At 37.9% G+C, this 22,430-nt stretch overlaps 2 protein-coding genes across 4 annotated transcripts in view; one reads left to right on the forward strand and one right to left on the reverse strand.

Moving 5' to 3' along the window:
* phip (pleckstrin homology domain interacting protein) overlaps nucleotides 1-9,581 on the forward strand; it is a 90,336-nt gene extending 80,755 nt beyond the window's left edge. For 2 of the 3 annotated variants that reach the window (XM_008121974.3, XM_008121982.3), the window contains exons 38-40: nucleotides 568-833; nucleotides 1,706-1,873; nucleotides 3,702-9,581. In XM_008121974.3, coding sequence (XP_008120181.1) covers nucleotides 568-833; nucleotides 1,706-1,873; nucleotides 3,702-4,357 — 1,090 coding nt within the window. In that variant the 3' untranslated portion in view covers nucleotides 4,358-9,581. The remainder of the gene's footprint in view (nucleotides 1-567; nucleotides 834-1,705; nucleotides 1,874-3,701) is intronic. The other variant, XM_008121977.3, reaches the window with a different exon arrangement.
* A 486-nt stretch (nucleotides 9,582-10,067) lies between these two features.
* Nucleotides 10,068-19,967, reverse strand: irak1bp1 (interleukin 1 receptor associated kinase 1 binding protein 1). The gene is made up of 4 exons (XM_003215698.3): nucleotides 19,600-19,967; nucleotides 15,794-15,859; nucleotides 13,339-13,469; nucleotides 10,068-12,630 (listed from the first exon to the last, which is right to left on the reverse strand). The coding sequence occupies exons 1-4, from the start codon at nucleotides 19,891-19,893 to the stop codon at nucleotides 12,348-12,350; spliced, it is 774 nt and encodes a 257-aa protein (XP_003215746.2). The 5' UTR covers nucleotides 19,894-19,967; the 3' UTR covers nucleotides 10,068-12,347.
* Between the last annotated feature and the right edge of the window lie 2,463 nt (nucleotides 19,968-22,430).

Consider the following 22,430-nt stretch of genomic DNA (forward strand, 5'->3'; position numbering starts at 1 on the left):
AACAAACAACTCAGAATCTGTATGTTAGCCCACAATGCCCTGCCTCATGCACAGCGGAAGAACTTAAAGCTACAGACAATGCGGTTCTGTTGCCTGTTTTTGGTCTAAAATTATTTAGCCGCTTGTGTTCCCTGAATTTTATCAGTTTTATACTTGTTTATTAATGCAGTGCTTTTTGACACAAAATAAATAAATAAATAAATAAATAAGCCATTTAGGGAAAGCATTCCAAAGTCAGGAGGCTGCAACAAACCTCTGAAAGGTTGTCAGCTTTATGTCAAATTGACAATAAATAAATTGTTGGAGCACCCTAGTGAAGATTTTCCACTGACAGTACTCATGGGGAAACTAAAAGAAGGCAGTCAACCAAAGATTTTAAAGGTTAAAACCAGTTCATTTTAATTGCTGAGGAAACACTGAGAGTGAGAGTTGATTGAAATGGATTGCATTTGCACGTCCAGGTGATGGAGAAAATTAAAATCATGAAAAGCTTTAATTGAAGATCAGAAGGTACTGCCGTCATTTTATTCTAAAGTAATCCCAGTTGTTATTGTCATCTGTTTGTAGTCCAGAAAGGAAACGGCGACTAATAAAGCCGCAGCTGAAAGCTGAACCCTCTGCTACTCCTGCCTCCTCTGCACCTGCCCGGGGAACGTCCTTGAGAAACATTGCTGCTCAAATGAATGGGAAAATGGTTGACTCTGTGACTTTGGTCCGAACAAGGAGTACAAGGGCAGTAACAGAAATGGCTGTTCATGAGCAGCCATCTACTTCTTCAGCAGGAAAACCTTTAACTGTGAAACCTAGTAGTATTATTGCACAAGGGATGCCAGGTGGGTGAATTCATTGATACCCTTTTCAGCTTTTAAATCTGTGATAGCTCCCATTTTAAAAATACTGGCTGCTCAAGTATGTGTTTCTTTTTCAGTATTGACAACCTGATTTTAGGATATTACCTGTCTCCCTCAATAGGAGGCTTTTTCATTCTCTCAGGCCTCTTAAGGAATAGATCTCTTAATAACTAATCTGTAATATGTTGCATAAGGAGCCCCGGTGGTGAAGTGTGTTAAAGCACTGAGCTGCTGAACTTGCGGACCGAAAGGTCCCAGATTCAAACTGCGGGAGCGGCAGCTGTTTGCTCCAGCTTCTGCCAACCTAGCAGTTCAAAAACATGCCAATGTGAGTAGATCAATAGGTACCACTCCGGTGGGAAGGTAACGGCGCTCCATGCAGTCATGCTGGCCACATGACCTTGGAGGTGTCTATGGACAACGCCAGCTCTTCGGCTTAGAAATGGAGATGAGCACCAACCCCCAGAGTCAGACATGACTGGACTTAAATGTCAGGGGAAATCTTTACCTAATATGTTGAGTATTTGTGCTGCCAAACTAGTTTCTTCTCTTTCTCTTGTTTTATTCTTGTATTTTAATATTCTTTTACCTTGTGAACAGCCCAGATAATATACATTAATATTCTGTAAAGTACAGAAGGCTAAATCTAATTTTATTCTAGAGTTATCTGTTAAGGTATACATGAAATACATCAATTATTTTCAATAATTCTATTCAGTTTGGAATTAAAATTAAAATTGGATTTAGTTCATAAATTAAGGTCTAATTATGTAAATTGTAAAGGTGTGGGAAGACATAAAGAAGATGAACGTATCCATTTCAAATACACTTTTGTTGTAATTTTGCTTCCACAGTACCAGAAAATTCCACCAAAATTTCCAAGAACCAGAATATGTTACCAGTCCCTAATCAAACCAATTATAGTCACAACACTAGGAATAATACTGGAAGAGAAAATGTGGAAAAAGATAAACAAATTAAACGTAAAATCAAACCAAAATCTTCCACTAGCAATCCACAAGGTGAGCTTGGCGTTTGTAAAATTATTTTAGAGTGTGTAATAACAACAATGGTAAATTGCTTTCTCAACTGAAGCTTTAGTAAGTAAGCAATCCTTTCATAATCAGTGAAAAATTAAATCAGTGGCACTTTGAGGTGAACTTTTAAAGGTATTCTGCACTCTCTTTAATATTTCAAAGATTAATATTCTGGTAACTCTGCATCTTTATTAAATCAATTATAAGAGCTAGTATAAAGATTATATATATATATATATATATATATATATATATATATATATATATATGCTCTAATGGTTACTCCTAGAATTAATTTTATGTGATAAATTATACATGCTATATATTCCAGGTGAACCACAATATATGACCCTGTCAGCAGTGTTCTCTGCTGCTTCTTAAACTGTGGGTCCCAACCTCAAATAGTGTCTCCTAGGCTCAATGTTGGGAATAGAATAAAATTGGCAACAGTGAAAGGTCAGCTTTTGAAGTTAAGTGCCACCTAGACATTTGTACAAATCTGTTATGAACAAGACAGTGTTCACAGTGGGCTCTGCAGAAAATGATTCAGTTGTACTTCACAAATGGAAAATAAGCCTGTGCAGCAAGTCTTGCAAATGCTGTTTTATAATGTCTGATGTTTATCTCAAATCTATGTACCTGTTGTCATTTACAAATTTATTGGTCGGGAAGGAGTCACAAGTTGTATATATGTTTAAGAAGCCCTGCTCTATACCATATCCTTTGAGAAACTCCTAACTGGAGGGTGGGTGGGGGCTTGGCATAGGAGCCATCACATCTCTACATCTTCACATGCTACATCTTCCTAGTGCAGTGGTTCTCAACCTGGGGCCCCCAGATGTTTTTGGCCTTCAACTCCCAGAAATCCTAACAGCTGGTAAACTGGCTGGAGTTGTAGGCCAAGAACATCTGGGGACCCCAGGTTGAGAACTACTGTCCTAGAGTAACATGACAAGCCTTCAGTCCAGTGAGAATACATGCTGAGGTTCCAGATTTCCCATATGAACTACTTTACAATATGTGCAGTACCATCTCCTACTGTCAGATTAACACAATAATCCTCTCTGAGAAGTAAGAGGGAATCAATTATTTTGTAGTATCTTTGGGAAATAATAAGCCTCATAATCTATAACAAAACCTTCCTCTCCATGAGAGGTGGTAAGTTTCAGAAAGTGAGTTATTCTTCCTACTCCCAGTGGTTCCCAAACTTATTTGGCCTACTGCCCCCTTTCCAGAAAAAATATTACTCAGCGCCCTGGAAATTAATTTTTTAAAACTTTTAATAGCAATTAAACAGAAAGATATATGCACCTGTGGCCATCACCGCTCCCCTGGATTGCTGCAGCGCCCACCAGGGGGCGTTAGTGCCCATTTTGGGATCACTGTCCTAGATAATGCCCATGCACTGCAGATAGCCTCTCTTAGTCCTGTTCTGTGAGTTTTGAATATAGTCTACTTCTGTGTTGAACAACAAATGGTTATACTGCTGTGAAGGGAATTCCCCCCCCCCTCTGAATTTTCCGGCTGGGTGGTTTAAATATGCAAATTCTTTGAAAGTTGACACATAACTTTTTCATAACTTTTTCATAACTTCTATAATATATTGTAGATGTCAGTCACATTTGACAGTCCTCCCAGGTTGGACAGGTAGATTATGTGAAATAGGGAAGGTGTATCATTGTTTCCTCAATGGATGCATATTACTAAGAAGGTAACTTGGGAAATTATTTTTTTCATTCCAATGTTGTGTTTTAATTTTTTAAAATATAATTGAGGTTGGCACAAGCCTCTGACATGTAGTTCTGCCTTTTAGCAGATTGCAAGAAGAGCGCTGTGGCTTTGGCATCAGGAAGCATCCAGGTGAACGGACATGGGGAACATTCCTCAAGGCCTGTGTTTAAGAGGGGTCGTGGACGGAAACCCAAGAATGAGACTAACAACAGCTGTGAAGTGGTACCCAAAAAAAGAGGGAGGAAACCAAAAAGCCTGTTACTTGCTCAACAGCAGAATTTGGAGCAGAATGCGAACCAAGCCACTAAAGGCTTGCTGACAGAGGAGGCCTCTGCTTCTACTGCATGCAATTCTATCTTGGAAAATAATGTGAAAGAAGACCTATTACAGAGGAAAGGGCGTGTAGGTAGAAAGCCAAGAAGAAAGCTGCAGGCAGAGCAGCCAGGATTGGAACATACGTTTTCTGCAGATCCTAAGATTCAGACAAGAAGCAGGAGAAAAAAAACAGATGGACCTGTTGAAGAAGGGGATGCAGAGCCTGAGGAATGCAAAGACTCTGAGCCTCACATGAGAACTAGAAACCAGGGGAGGAGGACAGCTTTTTACAATGAAGACGACTCAGAGGAGGAACAAAGGCAGCTGTTGTTTGAAGACACCTCTTTGACTTTTGGAACATCTAGCAGAGGCAGAGTCCGAAAATTGACTGAAAAAGCAAAGGCTAATCTGATTGGTTGGTAACTTCAGCATTTAAAAAATGCTCATAAATAGGTACAACTTAGGAATTAAAAGACCTATGGATCTGCTTTTGGCTGCTATTTACAAGTGAGATTGGTTTTTGATTTGGAAAAACAGAGCAAAAACAAACTGAACGTTTCTTTGGAAGAAGTATGTATTTTAAACATTTGCTATTTATTGCCCTCCAAGTAGGTTATGCATTTCAATTTACTTCAGTTGGAATCAAAGATTGTATAAACGAAACTCTTGATTTGCAGAGATGCTACTGTAATTTTGAACAGTACAACCTCTATTTGATTAAAATGAGTGATTTTTTAATGTTAACAGACTGAGAACAGAACTATTTTTGGATGAGCAAGGTACAGTACATTTGTATAGAGTGTGGTATCTATGTTTTGCAGGATATTGGCAGAATATGGCAGTAAACGCTATTTAGAACAAATGCAAAATTGCCTAACTTTGCCTATTTGGTAACATTTAATTCAGTAGTGATTGGGCACACAGCTTTGTAAAAACCAATGTAGTGCAGGTTGTTTTATCTATGTTCTGCGAGAGAGAGAAATCACAGTGTGTAAATCTATATATTTATATATAGATATGTAGATATATATGCATACATATATATATCCACATTGGAAAAAGTTTGACTAATATGTCTAATTTTTCAGACCTTCATTCTCGTATCAATCAAATCTCTGTTTATCGTGCCAAAGACTGAAAACCGGTACAGTGGAATAGTTTTGAGTGTCAGTGCAGCCTACAGTTTCAATTATGTTTATGATTCCATGTTCAAAGTATAGATTGTTCTGAAAAATTATCTCTACTGATACTTTGTAATAAAAATACACAGTAATGCACTGGTGGGATCCTTTAACAAAAACTTGAGGGTAAGTTATAAATTGTGTTAAAGGGATCAAGGAACATGCAGGAAAATATGAGATTCTGGTGTTTATGTTATTATCATATTAGCAATTACTACAAATTGTGTTAAACTGACTAAAATTACTTTCAGAAGTGTATGTGCATATACATATTGAATATGTACACTAGCACATCAGTACACAATATTACCCAGGTATAATTGTTTCAGGACATTTTAAATAGTACTAGAATATTATGAATTTTTAAAATGTCATACTATAATTTTACGGGGAATATTGGTTATTTTCAGTCATTAAAGATAAAAGGCCAAATCACTTATGCAATCATTTTTATACAGTATTCTCATTGCGCATTGTTTTCTGCACTTTCTACAGTATACTTATCAAGCTGACATGAGTCAATATAAACACCCTAAAGGAAAAATCCCACTTTATGATTGTGCCTTGTATTCTGTTATTTCGTGCATCTTTTAGTAAGCTTAAGTTGTCTATTGTAAATGATGAATATATGACTTAGGGAATGTATTGCTGTATGTACTGCAATGGAAAAAGACAGTTATTTATTTATGGTACATTTACTTATTTTATACTTTAAAATTTTAATACAAGTTTATTGTTTAAAAGCATAGTCCAATTTAAAAGGAAAAAAGTTACACTGTTGCATGGTACAAAAATATAACTACGCTTTTCATATAACACTGGGGAGAAGAAAAGTAAAAATGAGGGTTTCCATGTTTGTGAAAACTGCCTGGCCTTGAGCAGGAAATGAAGAGTTGGCAGCAGTTGGCTCCTCGTGCATATATTCACAAGAGCGGTGTGGTGCTGTCAGCTTGTAGGAATGCAGTGTGAAGGGCGAAGACCTGACTTAACTTGTGATTCTATTAGTGGAAAGAGGAGGGTAATTACGTTGCTCACCACTCTGAATAGATTATTAACTCCACCAATCTGTTTCCAAGCCAGTTTTGAGAACAACAGATAGATCCAGCCCCAGAAGCTAAGAGGGCTGCACAGCTTTCATCACCTTCTACACATGTAGATAACATCTGACCTGTCTTCAACCGCACACAGTGGAAAACAACTAAATTAAAATGCATTTCTTAGGTTACTACCAACATCATGCACAGCAGTGTCATTCAATCTCTTCTGAGATAAGTTAACCATGATAGGAGTTACACCACTTTAGAAAATTTGAGTGCAGAACTTTAATTCCAATTGGCTGGTTAATTATTATTATTTTCTTGGTGCAAAAAAGAAAAGATTACAGTCTGGGTGAACCACCTTTCATAAGTCTTGACTCCCTATATAAGAAGGAATGCAAGATAAAAAGAAAGTAATTAGGCTAAGATCACGACATGGAAAACAATCTCAGACTTCTACATAGTACATGTGATATAACATACTGATTTATGTGATCTTGGTTTTTGATTAGCTTTTTAAAAATACATATTTCTAATATTGCAAGCATTAAACATGAAAACATTACATAAAAGCTGTATCATGGTGGAATGTTTCATACTTCAGAGTTAAATCATTGTAGATTTGTATTGCCCAGTTTTAACAATCTCATTTAACACGGTCAATTTGAAATATTTGATTCTATGATGTTGTCAGTGTCATCATACAAAAGATTTATATTTATATAAATCCATGTATGTGTGTATAGATGTTTATGTGTGTGTGTGCATATGTGTGTATAGATGTACACATATACACATTCAGTGTGTCTGTGTAATACTGGGAAATGAACTAAAACTCATAGTCATCAGAGTCTGAAAATTACACATTTCAAAACTACGAAATTCAGAAGTCTAACATGCAAAACAAATGTTCATGAACAGCACTAAAAATTCATTTCACCTTAATTTTTCAAAACAATTCAGTAATTTATTGAGTAGAAATGACACATACATACTAGATTTTCTTGTGATTTCAGTTGCCTTGATTTGACTTTGTTGCTGTCTATGAGTGATCTGCAAAATTCTCATTGTATCAGCACATTGAACTTCTCATCTAGCACATTTTAAAGCCAGCAATAATTATTGGTTCAATAGCTTTGGATGGGTAGGGAATATAGAAGATGTGTTATGGATAATCCTATCTCAAGCATAATCTAATGTTTTTTATGACATAGTTACATGGATAGGTGCAGTTTATGTTGGCAATTACAATTATAGAAATGGGTTTCTCAAACTTAGCAGTTATGAAAAAGAAATGGTAAATGCTGGTACTGCTTCTGATACAGGGCTGTCCATTAATCTGTAATGTTGGTTGTTAATTTAATATTAACTAGTGGTTACTACAGAATGGTGTCTAATTAGCAGAGCATTCCTTGTCCTTTGAGAAGCAACTAATTGATTCACTTCAGTAATTATAAACCCCAATACTGGCTTCATAAAAATAGTACTAACTCTTAATTCTAATTGTTTCCCAGGATAATATTGGATGTTGACCAAATAAGGTTTTTCAGCAGCACATTTTGACTAATGATGAAATCTTACAAGAACTGACTTGTAAGGGGCTGCTGTGAGTTAAAATTGTCCAGTTACTTGTACTATCTCCCCACTTTATACATATTCAATTGCCACTAGTATTATTTTGGATTAATCTGTGTAACATACTATTCAAAAAGTACTATCAAGTTTTAAAAATAAACGGCCACATACATGTATTTCACACACATAGGTCATGTATCTAAATTGGCTGTTAAATGTTAAAGGCGTTGACTGGTGGTGTCCTGTGAAGCTCATTGTTGTTTTCTATTAATAGAATAAGTTCCAATGTGCTGATAAATCTGAAATACCAGTTTTCCAACAAAATAATACTTTTGGATGACCTAGGCCACAATCTCTGTATAAAGCAGCACATGTAGATGTTACCTGCCCCTGATTTTCCCTCTCCGCCAGTGGACTTCCTCACAAGTGGAAAGTGGACTGGTGGGCCAGTTGTGTCTGTATGCCCAGCACTGGTATGTTAGAGACCGACTGAATCGGATTTTACTGTGTTTTCATGTATTGCTTAATCTTGCACTTCATTTAATTGGACCTAAGCATTCACCTGAAAAAGGGCTGTCAGTTTCTGCTGTAAATAATGTGTACATATATATATATATATGTTTATACTTTTAAAAAAATGGTGTACATTTCATATATAGTGGTCAAGTCTGAAAATAATTTCTAATATAAAAAATCTGGTATGGCATTTTTAATATGTTAACTTTACATAATTTGTATTTTAATCAAGATTTACAAGAACTATGGAAAAGTTGTGATACATTAAAAAAAACTTTGGAAGCACTCCTGTTTTTGTTTTTCAGTTCAGAGTAGTTTTAGAATAGAAGGTACTTTGTGTTTCAGGAAGGCTACAGTTATTGGGCGAAATCCGATACGATGTTCATATGAAAAATTCTAGTGCTGGTGTTCTTTCTTTAGTGTATGTTATTGCCAAGGCATAATTCAAGTCCTGAGAATAGGATTTTTGCTAGTGGAAATATTTTTGTACCAGCTGACAGACACCATTTGCTTATAGCCCTTTGTCAGTTTTTGCGTTTTAGAAAGTACTATAGAGAAGGACACTTTGAAGATGTTAAAAAGACCGAATCTGCCTCTTTAAAATGTAAATAATTTGTGTTTATATCACACATTTTTCCTTTTGATACAGAAATGAGCAAATGCTAAATATTGGCTTAAAAAATAAAATTCGGATAATTGCATCAGGAAACGTTTTATGTTTTTAAAAATTATTTTTATGTTGAAAAAATACCATGCTTTTAAAGAAAAAATATCAGCACCAAAATCATACACTTGCACAGGGGAATTAAAACAGTATATGTATCAAACACAGATTTAATAATAACTGTTGACACTTTTCAAAGTTACATTTTTGGACCATAACACTGCCAAAATCTGACATGTGGGTCCTTGAGTGAATTATTTATACCTTGTTACTTAATGTTGAGGCATATATTGTAAAGCAATTTGGGAAAATTGTCTGGAATACAGAATTTTGAAACTGACACATTTTAAAGCTATGCTTATTTTGTATAGTACTTAAATCCAAAACATAGCATACAGTTTTACAAAAAAATCTTCATTTTTGTCAATGTTAATTTCTCTTAGAAATCTGCTTTATCATGTTATAAAGTGCAGTCTCACACCTGGATGAACAGTGCCCTTTCTTTTTGTATATACTGATTAAAACCTTTATTGTTATGTGAAACATGTCAGTTTTGATGAATACTACTTGGAATCCTTTTATACAGACTAGAATGTATGTGTAAGAATTACTGTCACTGCAATGTAGTAACTACAAAACTATTTTTAAATAAATAAGAAAACTCGTTTTTCTAAGCGGGCTGTGTTATTACTGTAAATACTTAGGTTCGTAGACAGTGGGTTAGATCTGGACTTAAGCTCAACAAGAGTTTCTTTTGTCTCTCATCCCCATTTCCCTCTGCAATTCTGTAGTTTTAAAACCTTAGGAAGTGGAGCTAGGACTAAAGGATAAATGATAAATTCCTACTAGATCCTAGGTCTATCTGAACAGTAGAGGCTACCCTGAACCCGTATATTTCAGATTATTTGATTTTTAGAGGACACCCATGTTATCAGTCATAAACTTCCATACAGAATGTGAATTAAAAACCCTGGGTGTTATCCATGTGTGAGTATAACACGACTGCAGAGATTTGTTTTTTGCAGATTTTATCCAAGTAGGGGGACTTTCCTGTAAGTTTACAGACAAGTCTGAAAAAGGTAATACAGAATAGTTGTCAAATTGGGCCTAAAATAGCTGGAATCAGTGCCAAAGTTGACAATAGGAACACCTACTCTCCGTGAGTCTGAGTATAGATTTTAATAGATTTATGCAATTTGAAGAGAAACCAGGGTATTCTTTTAACCGATAGTTCTTTTAACTTGTACAAACTCTTTATGAAATAGTCTACAAATGCTGCCAGTCCCATTTTGGTACAATTATTGTATGTCTTCAAAACCTTCAAAATACCTAAGGCAAGTTTTCATAATTGGAATGCAGTACAGACTAGCCACAGAACTAAAATAGGCAACCACTACTGCAAATCTGATCTTTCTTACTTGGGAGGGGGAAAAACAAAGTGGGAACTTTTGCTTCCTATATACCTTTGTTACACAACTCTTACAAGCAAAACCAGAATTAGCCTTCTGAAAATTGCAATTGGCAAAATAAAATACAGTAGAGTCTCACTTATCCAACGTTCTGGATTATCCAACACATTTTTGTAGTCAATGTTTTCAGTATATCGTGATATTTTGGTCCTAAATTCGTAAATACAGTAATTACTACATAGCATTAATGTGTAATGAACTACTTTTTCTGTCAAATTTGTTATATAACATGATGTTGTGGTGCTTAATTTGTAAAATCATAACCTATTTTGATATTTAATAGGCTTTTTCTTAATCTCTCCTTATTATCCAACATATTCACTTATCCAACGTTCTACCGGCCCGTTTATGTTGGATAAGTGAGACTACTGTACGTCAAATCTTATAGGTCATAGAGTTGCATCTTTCAAAAAGTCAAATTACATGCAGCTCTGTTAATAGCTTGCTTAATATTTTCTTTCATCCTGATCCAACAGAACATGAGAGAAGTCTCCCAGTAACACATCTGGGTATCCCTTGGGCAAGTCTCTGCAGACTGCCAATTCTCTCACATCAGAAACGACTTGCAGTATGTTCTCAAGTTGCTTCTGACACGATAAAAAAAATCCCAATCCAGTGAATTCTATGCAAACTGCATTCTGGCAACACCATTTATGCCACTATCTTTTTAAAAACATGCTTTTTACTTTTAGCATTTTTTTCATAGGATGAGTTTTAGTATTTCCAGTCCATCTTTCATTACTTTTGAGCATATAAAAGCTTTGCTTGGGACATTTGCAGTTTCTGACAGTGATTGTTCTGTCGTTTATGACTTCCAATAAAGATTACACTTACCAAACCTCAACAAGTGCACTATCTGAATGCTAGCACAGTACCTCAATAAGATGCTGATCACTAGTAATCCAACAGGTAAATTAATAATCCCTTTCACAATAATATTGTGTGTTATATCCAGGTTATTCTTCCATTTAGAGAGCAAACTGGACTACAGTGGAGGCTTCTCTTTCCCATATAAAGCTGGTCTGGAGTCACCTACCCTTTCAGCCCACTATGGAAGGTGGCCCTGTGGCCGAGCGGATATTCTGCACTGCTTCAGGTCTAGTGGAGTTCAATAGAAAACATATCTAGCCTTTTATTGTATATATATTCCAGCTGTTTGAAGACTTTTTAGTACAAACTTTGTATTATTTGAAGGTAATTGGTACAATACATTTTTTAATATACTTGGGATTGTAGATCTTATAAGACTTAAGCACCAATTCTTGATTCCTTCTCCAGGTTTCATTCAGGCAAGAAAGGGGAGAAATAGCTTGAATAAATGAATATACAGTAGAGTCTCACTTATCCAACGTTCTGGATTATCCAACGCATTTTTGTAGTCAATGTTTTCAATACATCGTGATATTTTGGTGCTAAATTTGTAAATACTACATAGCATTACTGCGTATTGAACTACTTTTTCTGTCAAATTTGTTGTATAATATGATGCTTTGGTGCTTAATTTGTAAAATCATAACCTAATTTGATGTTTAATGGGCTTTCCTTAATCCCTCCTTATTATCCAACACATTCGCTTATCCAATGTTCTGCCGGCCCATTTATGTTGGATAAGTGAGACTCTACTGTATTTACTAATAAACAGCTTTTTATTACTTAACAATTTTATCCTACTTAAGTTTTCTTGAACACATATGGTGTTGGATCCAATATTAGAAAAAAGTATTTGTGGACACAAGAGAATATTCCCCTTGTGATAAAGGCACACTTAAGTCTCACTTCAATTTGAGGAGTCTACCACATGTGATGCCCAGCACATAAAATTAAAGTCTGATGGATACAATTTTATTCAATGACCAAGATAATACATAACTGTTATCCTTGTTTTAATTTCTGCTCATGGAAACAAGCTGACCTCCTAGAAGGCTTTATTTCTCATAGGACAGCAAAACTAATTCAGACCCCAATAACAAATCACTTCAAATTTAGAAGAGCGGCTTTTTTTCTCTTCCTGTCTCCCTTTATTTCAAAAACAGCAAATATCCTTGAGGAAGCATAGATGGTGGCACTTTGGAGTCTTTGTTGCAAACTTGGTGAGTCTGAGAAACTGGCTGTGTGATTTTCTGGATGCCCTTCCCATTCCTTTACTTCTTCTTCCCTTATTAGCAAAGGCTTCCCCAAGGATTGGCCAAACAATTGGCAGACTTCTTGTGCTTTTTGTTGAGCGCTTCCAACAGCAGCAAGACATACTTGACGCCTGGATAGAAACAAATAGGAAGATTCCATTAATAGAGTCACAGGAAATAGTTTTTTTTTTCCATTCAGGCTATTATTTGTCTTCCTTTTACTCTACTTTGCCCAGAATCACAGAACAAAATTATGCCAATCTACTCACAAATGAGAAGGGAGTTGCTTTCAGGCAAGTGTATGCAGGACATCAGCTTCCAGATTATATTATGATGCACATCTGAACCAATATTTTTTCAGTACTGTATTTAAATGAGCAAAATCCTACAACAAAGCTAAGATTAAATATTCTTTTTCTTGTATGCTGTAGGCTAGGTCCAATATCTTGTCTGCCAGAGTAGATCCACTAGTTAATCAGAAATGACATAAACACTGACTTGCAGTTGAACAGTTGAGTCAATTCTCATGCTATAGTTGCAATTAGAATATGGATGTAGCGATGTCTTTTAAAGGGTCTCAGTCACTATTCTGTGTAACATGCTCTTCAGAGCTTTTATGGTTAGAAAAAGAGATTAAAATATTTTAAATACATATAAGTTTAACTTCATCCTCGCCCCACCATGTTCTCATTCCAGAGACACAGAACATACAGCCAAGCAAGGTAGAGAACTATGGCCAAACAAGAGAACAGCGATTTTAGCCATTTTCAGGGAACACTGACAAATCTAATGGAAGAAACAACTTTAAAGATCTTTAGAGATGGAGAAAAATAACTTACCGAAGAGCATTGGCAGCCTCTGCTGTGTGGTAAAAGTGAGGTGGGCTGATGATAACAGAGCTATCTAGTTTTTCAACCAAGAAGTTACAAACATCTTGCATTTTCCCAAAATCACTGAATGTAATGCACACCTACACATGAAAAAAAAGTTTTTCAGTGCCCAATTTCAAATGTACGGTTTAAGTGGTCCAAAATTTATTTTTATGGATATATTTTAAATAATAATTAAAATGACAAAGATATCAACAATAATAACAATAATGCAAAAACAATTAAAATACCAATCTTCACAAAATTCAAAATAGTTTTAGAAGTTATAGTGTCAGTAAGAGTGCAATGCTTTCAACTTTTCTGATGTCACCCTTTTTTTTTTTTTAAACGAAATACCAAAGTTTCAAAAGCAGGATGGGAAACTTACTCTTAATGAAATAAACCTCTCTTGGAACACTGCTAAGCATTAAAATTTGTAAAAAATCTGCAAGGTGCTTGAGATGAGGCACTGCTCAGGTTATACAACTCTCCCAACAGCAGTGTTGGTGTATATACTCTAACTGCATAACCTAAAAAAGTAAAGTGTCATCTTTATTTTATTAAAACATACCTGCAGAAAAAAATCTGTTTCAAGACACCCAGCTGAGAGACATATCATTGGTTTAAATCCAATGTGTTTTTCAAGGACGTAGCCACAATGGATATTTATAACAGTTTAATAGCCAGTTTTGTTACTATATTGTATCCACTGGACTCCTGAGATTTGTTGTTTGAAAAGGTACTTAAAATCCCATTGTAGAATTCCAATGCTAATGTTCAAATGAATGCACTAGAAAATTCTAAGCTTATCTTGAAACAACAAATCTCATAATTTTTATTGGAGTTATGATATCAAAGGTTATGGCCATAATGCCAGATTATAGATGTCAGTGACACCAGAGGCACTCAAAGTGGACAGCTTCTGGTCAATGAAAATTTAGTATAATGCCAAGTTTTTAACTTTGTGGTTTGTATACATTCTAACTATGTTTTCTTATTGCACAATTTAGAATCAGACTAGAGATTAGGGAAAACACACAGACCAGTTAGATATGATATCACAAATATTCCTAGTGAATATGCAGTGCAGGTGAAGAATAGATTTTAGGGACTAGATTTATTAAATAGAGTCCCAGAACTATGGACAGAAGTTCACAACACTGTTCAGGAGGTGGCAACAAAGTACATCCCAAAGAAAAAGAAAAGCAAGAAGGCAAGTGTCTGCTGAGACACTGGAAATAGCTCAAGAAAGAAGGAAAGCAAAAGGAAACAGTGATAGGGGTAGATATGCCCAATTAAATGCACAATTCCAGAAGTTAGCCAGAAGATATAAGAAACTATTTTTAAACAAGCAATGCATGGAAGTGGAAGAAGACAATAGAATAGGAAAGACAAGAGACCTCTTCCAGAAAATTAGAAACATCTGAGGTAAATTTCAGGCAAAAATGGGCATGATCAAAAACAAAGATGGCAAGGACCTAACAGAAGCTGAAGAAATCACGAAGAGTTGGAAGTGTCTGAAAGAATAAACAACAACTGTATTTTCAATTCGCTTCTGACATGATAAATACAGTAGAGTTCCGGTTATCCGACATTCCATATTATCTGACGTGCCAGGTCAGGCCATGTAGTCCACGGTGCTTGCTGAAGGGAGGAGACACAGCTGGCGCAGACTTTCCCTCCCGGCAAGCAACCAGTGCCTCTTTGCCAAGCGCCCAGCCCTTTGGAGAGGCCCCGGTGCGTGTTGCTAAGCAGCAAGCAAGCACCAGCACGTCTCTAAACGGGGCGCTTGCCGGGGGAAAGAGGCTCTTTCCTTCGCCAAGTGCCCAGCTCGTTGGTGCGTGTTGCTAAGCAGCAAGCATGCACTGGGGCGTCTCTAAACGAGGTGCTTGGTGGGGGGGGGGAGGCTCTTCCCTTCGCCAAGCACCCGGCCCTTCAGAGAGGCCCCGGTGTGTGTTGCTAAGCAGCAAGCACGCACCGGGGCATCTCTAAACGAGGTGCTTGCCGGGGAGGAAGAGGCTCTTCCCTGAAGAAGCCTGGCCCTTCAGAGAGGCCCTGGTGCGTGTTGCTAAGCAGCAAGCATGCACCAGGGCTTCTTCAAATGGGGTGCTTGGCAGGGGGAGGAGGCTCTTCCATTCGCCAAGCACCCGGCCCTTTGGAGAAGCCCCGGTGCATGTTGCTAAGCAGAAAACAAGCACCGGGGCTTCTCTAAACCGGGCCTCCCTATTATTCGACAGTTCCGGTTATCCGACATTCGGCCCGCCTGCTTAAGTCGCATAACCGGAACTCTACCGTAGATGTTTAAGTAAAGTAGTTAGGAAAGCTAAAAAAGGAAGTGAATTCAAAATACCCACTTTGGCCTGGCTATTTTTTCTTACTAAAATTAACACGGTTTTATTGTCAGAGCTTTTACATAAATACTTACCTCTGCTTCCATCTTGTAAGCATTGTCTATTCTACTGAAGTTTTTTGTCACAGTCAAGTTGTTTTCCTAGGACAAAAAACCCCAGCAATTTTAATTACAATATCCACATCTTTAATATCATTAATTTGCTTAACCTGTATTAAAAAACAAAAAAAGTAGCCATGTGTTTTGAGAAAGCCTAAAATAGCTTTAATAAAAATGAGAATGCACTGAGTCTAGTTTTCATCATTCTTAGTCATTGAGGCAAGATAGCTTTAGTTAGTTACGAATCACTTACTTTATGCTGATTTCAGTGAGGCTGTTTTAAAAATGGAAACAATCATAAATCTGGCTTGAGACAAATATTTTCTTTCAGGTACAATGGAATTACATTCTAGATTGTGGGAACGTGAGCATAATTTGAGAATGAAATAGTCAAACCTATCATAAGCCTCCAATGGCCTAAGGGATAAAACCCTTGTGACTTGAAGGTTGAGTTGCTGACCTGAAAGCTGCCAGGTTCGAATCCCACCCAGGGAGAGTGTGGATGAGCTCCCTCTATCAGCTCCAGCTCCATGTGGGGACATGAGAGAAGCCTCCCACAAGGATGGTAAAATATCAAAACATCCGGGCATCCCCTGGGCAACGTCCTTGCAGACGGCCAATTCTCTCACTCCAGAAGCAACTCTGGTTGCTCCTGACACAGAAAAAAAAGAAAAGGAAAAAAAAAAGCCAAAGTTAATGTTATCTTGTTCATATTGAACAAAGGAGGCAATTTTAAAATAATGAGTAAATCATAAGAAATTTGCAGCAATAATTTAAGGAAACTTAACACAAACTTTGATTAGGAGAAATCAAACAATCAAGAACTGGATTGTCTTTTCCCCAGTGCTTTCAGTTTCAAAACTGCATTCATAACAAGTAAAACAACAAGTACTGTCCTCATGTGGTCCTATGTATTAATGCAACTTAAAAATGTTCAACTTGAAATCTGGTATGCAATACCTAATACACGGAATATTACTGTGAACCATCTTAAAGGTTCTGACACTTTTTCCACCTCCTTATTTTCTCTTCAAAAATTGTTCAATTGATTCTCCATCTTTCTTAGCAGAGCAGTTTGGGTCATGAGGCGAAGACTTCTGTTCCTTTAAGGCAGGCCTGGGCAAACTTCAGCCCTCCAGATGTTTTGGATTTCAACTCCTACAATTCCTAACAGCCTGGCCCAAAGTTTGCCCATGGCTCCTTTAAGGGCTGTATAAGAGCTCATCCCAAATTGTCACCAAATCAGGTAACCTGCAACACCTGCTGACATCCTGCCTTCCACACAACCTTTAAAGTTCGGGAATTGTTCTCAGTTTTGCTTTGAGCAGCCAAGGAATACCAGGCGTTATAGGCTATATTTCAGAGGAAAGAAAGGCATAAGCACCTCTGAATAGTCCTTGTCTTAAAAAAAACCCCTAAGAAATGCATGCAAAAAGCAATTTGATGGTCCATAAACACAAAATGATTCCCTATCCTGGTGGTGCTCTCAAATGTTAGGAAAACTTTTCTACTGCAGATTGTGGGTTCTTCGGGATACTGATGATTTTCAGACAGGGAATTAAAAAGTACAAATATTGGATACTGGCTTTCAGTTTACCAGTACTGAAAAAGTGTTCTAGTTGCAACTGCAGCATTAAAAATCTGAAGGCATGAGCCCAAAATTTGGATATAATTTAGTGTGTGTCTACACTGTAGAATGGGTTCAGTTTGACATCACTTTAACTATTGTGACTCAATGCTATGGACTCATAAGAGGCATAGTTTGAGAAACTAGAGGAAGTTAAAGACTCTATAAACTGCTGCTCATATAACCCAGTTCTTTTTTTTATTTATTTAATGATCTTTATTGAAGTTTTACATATACAATAGCTAAAACAACTGTGGTGGGTATCAAGGGGGATTGGGGGGAGGGGTGAATTGTGGGAATAAGGGGAAGAAGGAATGGGGGGGGGGTGCTAGAAGTTGGAAGTGGGAGAGGGGGTAGGGAAAGGGACATGGGGTAAGGAGAGAAGGGGGGTAGGGATATTGGGGTTTAGGGATATAACCCAGTTCAAAGCATAACATTGGATTACGTGGCAGCTAGACCCAGTCTTAGAGTTGGTGACTCTTTTTTAGTCTTTAAGGATTTTAACTCTTAGCTTTTTAATACCATTAATACAGCTTAATGGTGTAATGTTAGAAAATGTTGACCATTTCCACTACCTTGGCAGCTATCTTTCCACAAAGGTCAACATTGACGCTGAAATACAACACAGCCTGAGCTCTGTGAGTGCAGCATTTTTCTGAATGAAGCAGAGAGTGTTTGAAGACTGGGACATCCGCAGGGATACCAAGGTGCTTATTTATAAAACTACTGTCTTCCCAACCCTGTTATATGCCTGTGAAACGTGGATGGTCTGCAGACGTCACACTCAACTCCTGGAATAATTCCATCAGTGTTGCCTCCAATAAATCCTGCAAATCTCTAGGGAAGACAGGCAGACAAATGTCAGCATGTTGGAAGAAGGAAAGACCACCAGCATTGAAGCGATGCTCCTACACCATCATCTCCACTGGATTGGCCAAGTTGTTCGAATGCCCAATCACCATCTCCCAAAGCAGTTACTATACTCCCAACTCAAGAATGGAAAATGGAATGTTGGTGGACAGGAAAAGAGATGTAAAGATGGATTTAAAGCTATCCTTAAAAACTGTGGCATAGACACAGAGAATTGGGAAGCCCTGCCTATGAGTGCTCTAGCTGGAGGTCAGCTGTGACCAGCAGTGCTATAGCATTTGAAGAGGCACAAATGGAGGGCAAAAGGAGAAAAGTGTAAAGTGGAAGGTGCGTCAAGCCAACCCTGACTGGGACAGCCTTTCCCCTGGAAACCGATATCCTCACTGCGAAAGAACATGTAGGTCAAGAATAGGGCTCCAGTCACCTGCGTACCCACTGCCAAGACACTACACTTGGAAGGCCATCATACAACCGCAAGGGATCGCCTAAGTAAAGTACCATTAATATTCAATTTTATTTAAATGTTGGTATATTTTTAGGTTTTAAATTGTATTCCATTTGGGTTTCAGTGTACCCTGCGTTGAAACACTCTTGTAGAGAAATCAAGCAGGGTAGAAATAAACCCATGGGATGTTTCAAATGCTATGGGTTTGACCATTTTTAACACTATGTTCATTATTTGTATAGTATGTTGTAAACCGCTTTGGGTCTCCTAGGGGAGGAAGGCAGTATATAAATGATGTAAATAAATAAACATGATGATGATGATGCCTCACCAAACTACAAAGCCCAGGATTCCATAGCAATGAGCTATGGCAGTGAAAGTGTCAAATTTCATTCATTCTGTAGCATAGACCAAGCATGGGCAAACTCTGGCCCTCCAGGTGTTTTGGACTTCCACTCCCACAATTCCTAACAGCCTTAGGCCCCTTCCCTTTCCCTCTCAGTCGCTTAAGGCTGTTAGGAATTGTGGAAATGGACGTCCAAAACACCTGGAGGGGCCGAAATTTGCCCATGCCTGGTCTAGATGAACGCTTATTTCCTGGTGAAGATGCAGAAATCAACTGTGAATTCGTCATCACTCAATGCAGCTGTCACAGGCCTGGTGGGAAAAGATTTTGTGGGACATAACTCTGGCTGGTTTGTTCAAACGCCTGGTTTCCGTGTTTTGGATTTCAGTTCCCAGAAGCCTCTGCTGCCCTGGCCGACTATCAGGGTTTCTGGGAAGTGAAGTCCACAGCACCCGGAGGACCAGATGTGGAAGGCCCAGGACTTCTCCACGCACCAAAGCCTCTCCGCGCTGCCGGGCCGCCTGGGCGATGTAGTCCAGCCTCCGAGAGACGCTGCTCCGTGCCGCCGCGGCCTCCGCTTTCTGGCGGCTCAAGCTAAGCGTCACTTGGGCCCGATCCGGCCGAGCGCTGAGCTCCGCGCTGCCGCTGACGTGAACCTCCCGGGCCCCGGGCAGCGACAAAGCTCCCTCCGCCTTGGCCGGCTCGTTCTCCGTGCCGACGACGGAAGGAGGGGCCAACTCCGCAAAAATCCGCGCCGGAGGGACAGCGGGCCGCGGCATCACCCACATCGAGAAAGGCGGACTAGGCCGCGAGTCGCCCGGGCGCCATGGCAACGGGCGGAGCGCTCGCAAAGCATCGCGGGGAGATCACGTGGTCCCACCTGAGCTGAGAAAGCCGCCTTCAAGCCGGAGCAGCGCCTGCAGTGGCTATCTCCCATGATCCTTTGCACCGGCTTCCCTTGGTTTCTGGTTTCCCTCCAAAAAGCCTGCCCGTTAATGATGCCATCGCAGGGTTGGCTTAGTTGAGGAATACTCGGAGGTGGTTTTGCCAGTTCCTTCCTCAGAAATAGAGCACCTGTTGGTCGTACCTTTCAGGGCAAACTCCAAAGCATGTAATGTACATTATTATTGTTGTTATTGTGTTTGTTTATATCCCGCTTTTTCTTTTCATACGGAGACTCAAAAGCCCCTTCCACACAGCTGTATAAAATCCACATTGAACTGGATCTTATGGCAGTGAAAACTCGGATAATCCAGTTCAAAGTAGATACTGTGGATTATCTTGATAAATACACACAAATGTCTATACTAGACAATGTCGAAGAGATAAACAAACACTATAAAGGTTCAAAACATAAAAAGAGATGTGACATGTAAAGGCCACAGAAATAGTCAGGCCTCTCTGAGCATAGAGCTATCTTCTTTCTATGTGAAAAAGAAGCAAATACTATAAAGGTTCAAAACATAAAATGTACTATGTAATTTAGAGCATCATGCACATACATTATTACCTGAGAGTTAACAACAATAATGAAAATAATGAGTACAGCCAACTGTTGTAATCCACAGTAGTATCTTCCAGATGTAATGTTTAAAGGAAACTGTAATTATCAAGGCTTAAATGTGGACTAAAGTCAAAACATATCAAGTAGTCTCCACTATTTAAACAGTTTCTGAAGACTCCAATTGGATTTGGCAACCAACATAATATAAACACATTCAACCTTTGCAAAATAATATTGGTTTAATATATCTTTTAAGACTTCACAGGTATTGAAAAGCTTATTCTAGAAAAAACCTTGACCAAAAGTTCTTTTGATTCTTTGAGATCCTGTGTTGATGACATCAGGTGTATAGAATATCTCTTGAAATTACAGTCTATTGGAAGTATGTTCCGTTTCTCAAGAGTAAGATCCCAAGTCTGAGGAACAAACTATGCATTGATGTTGATTCTGAGTAGTTGTCAAAAAGAGCCGTTTATAGCTCCCCAGCTAGGAGAACACAATGCTGTTTCTAAGTAGCTGGCTGTAGATTGTAATAGTCCGTTTACTACTGGTTCCCGGGTTTACTCCAGTTTCGGTTGTCCTTCTTCTGGTAAGCAGCAATGGATAAGCAGCAAATAGTTTTCAATTTGTACATTGTTGGCTCTGCTTCAGTATATCTTTAAGAAATAAAAGGAAATGGTCTAGTATTGTGCTCTATATAAGATATAACATACAATTTATATAGCCCAAGTGAAAATAGACATATCAAAGCATGCTATATTAAGAGTTACAAAACAAAGGTTTTTCCATACCCAGGCATAGTAGTAACTATCTACTTACAGGTTCGCAGTGTCAGTTTGCTGAAATGTGGTTTCTATGATGCGAGCAGTCATACATGGTTTTCTAAATGTTTAAATATATGATTACAGGTAACAGCTGAGGTCTAGTCTATCGTTTAAACCAGGGGTCCCCAAACTAAGGCCCGGGGGCCGGATGCGGCCCTCCGAGGTCATTTACCTGGCCCCCGCCCTCAGTTTTATAATATAATATATTGTATATACATATAATATTGATAATAATATTATAATGTAATACAATATAACACTAATAATAATACCATATAATAATATTAATTATGTATTCTATATTACATATAATATTACTACTGTAATAATATTACAGTATAGTGGTATAGTTCAGTATAGTAATATATAATGCTAATATTCTGCTATGCTAATAATATAATATATTGTATGTACATATAATTTGTAAGCCACTCTGAGTCCCCTTTGGGGTGAGAAGGGTGTGATACAAATGTAGTAAATAAAATACTTAATAATAAATAAATACATTTTAGACTTAGGCTCGCCCAAAGTCTGAAATGACTTGAAGGCACACAACAACAACAACAACAACAACAACCCTAATTAACTTCACTATCTCATTGGCCAGAAGCAGGAGCACACTTCCCATTGAAATCCTGATAAATGTATGTTGGTTAAAATTATTTTTATTTTTAAATATTGTATTGTTCTTTTGTTGTTGTTGTTGTTGTTGTTTTTGCACTACAAATAAGACATGTGCAGTGTGCATCGGAATTTGTATTTTTTTTTCAAATGATAATCCGGCCCCTCAACAGTCTGAAGGATTGTGGACCGGCCCTCGGCTTAAAAAGTTTGGGGACCCCTGGTTTAAACCATAAGGGGTGGTTGTTCTCAATTTGTGAATCCAAAAAGTTTCCTCAGAAGAGAAATGTTTTGGATTCACAAATTGAGAACAACCACCTCTTATGGTTTAAACCAGGGGTCCCCAAACTACGACCCGTTCCCCCCCCCCAGCTTT

This window comes from Anolis carolinensis, chromosome 1 (assembly GCF_035594765.1).
Source record: "Anolis carolinensis isolate JA03-04 chromosome 1, rAnoCar3.1.pri, whole genome shotgun sequence".
NCBI classification, from domain to species: domain Eukaryota; kingdom Metazoa; phylum Chordata; class Lepidosauria; order Squamata; family Dactyloidae; genus Anolis; species Anolis carolinensis.

Excerpts from the sequence above, each read along its gene's own strand:
- irak1bp1 (XM_003215698.3), bottom strand. The coding sequence starts at position 19,893 with ATGTGGGTGATGCCGCGGCCCGCTGTCCCTCCGGCGCGGATTTTTGCG. Across the intron at positions 15,860-19,599 it reads GGCAGCGCGGAGAGGCTTTG|GAAAACAACTTGACTGTGAC; the intron begins GTGCGTGGAGAA and ends TTTTTGTCCTAG. Across the intron at positions 12,631-13,338 it reads GAGGCTGCCAATGCTCTTCG|GCGTCAAGTATGTCTTGCTG; the intron begins GTAAGTTATTTT and ends GTTTCTATCCAG.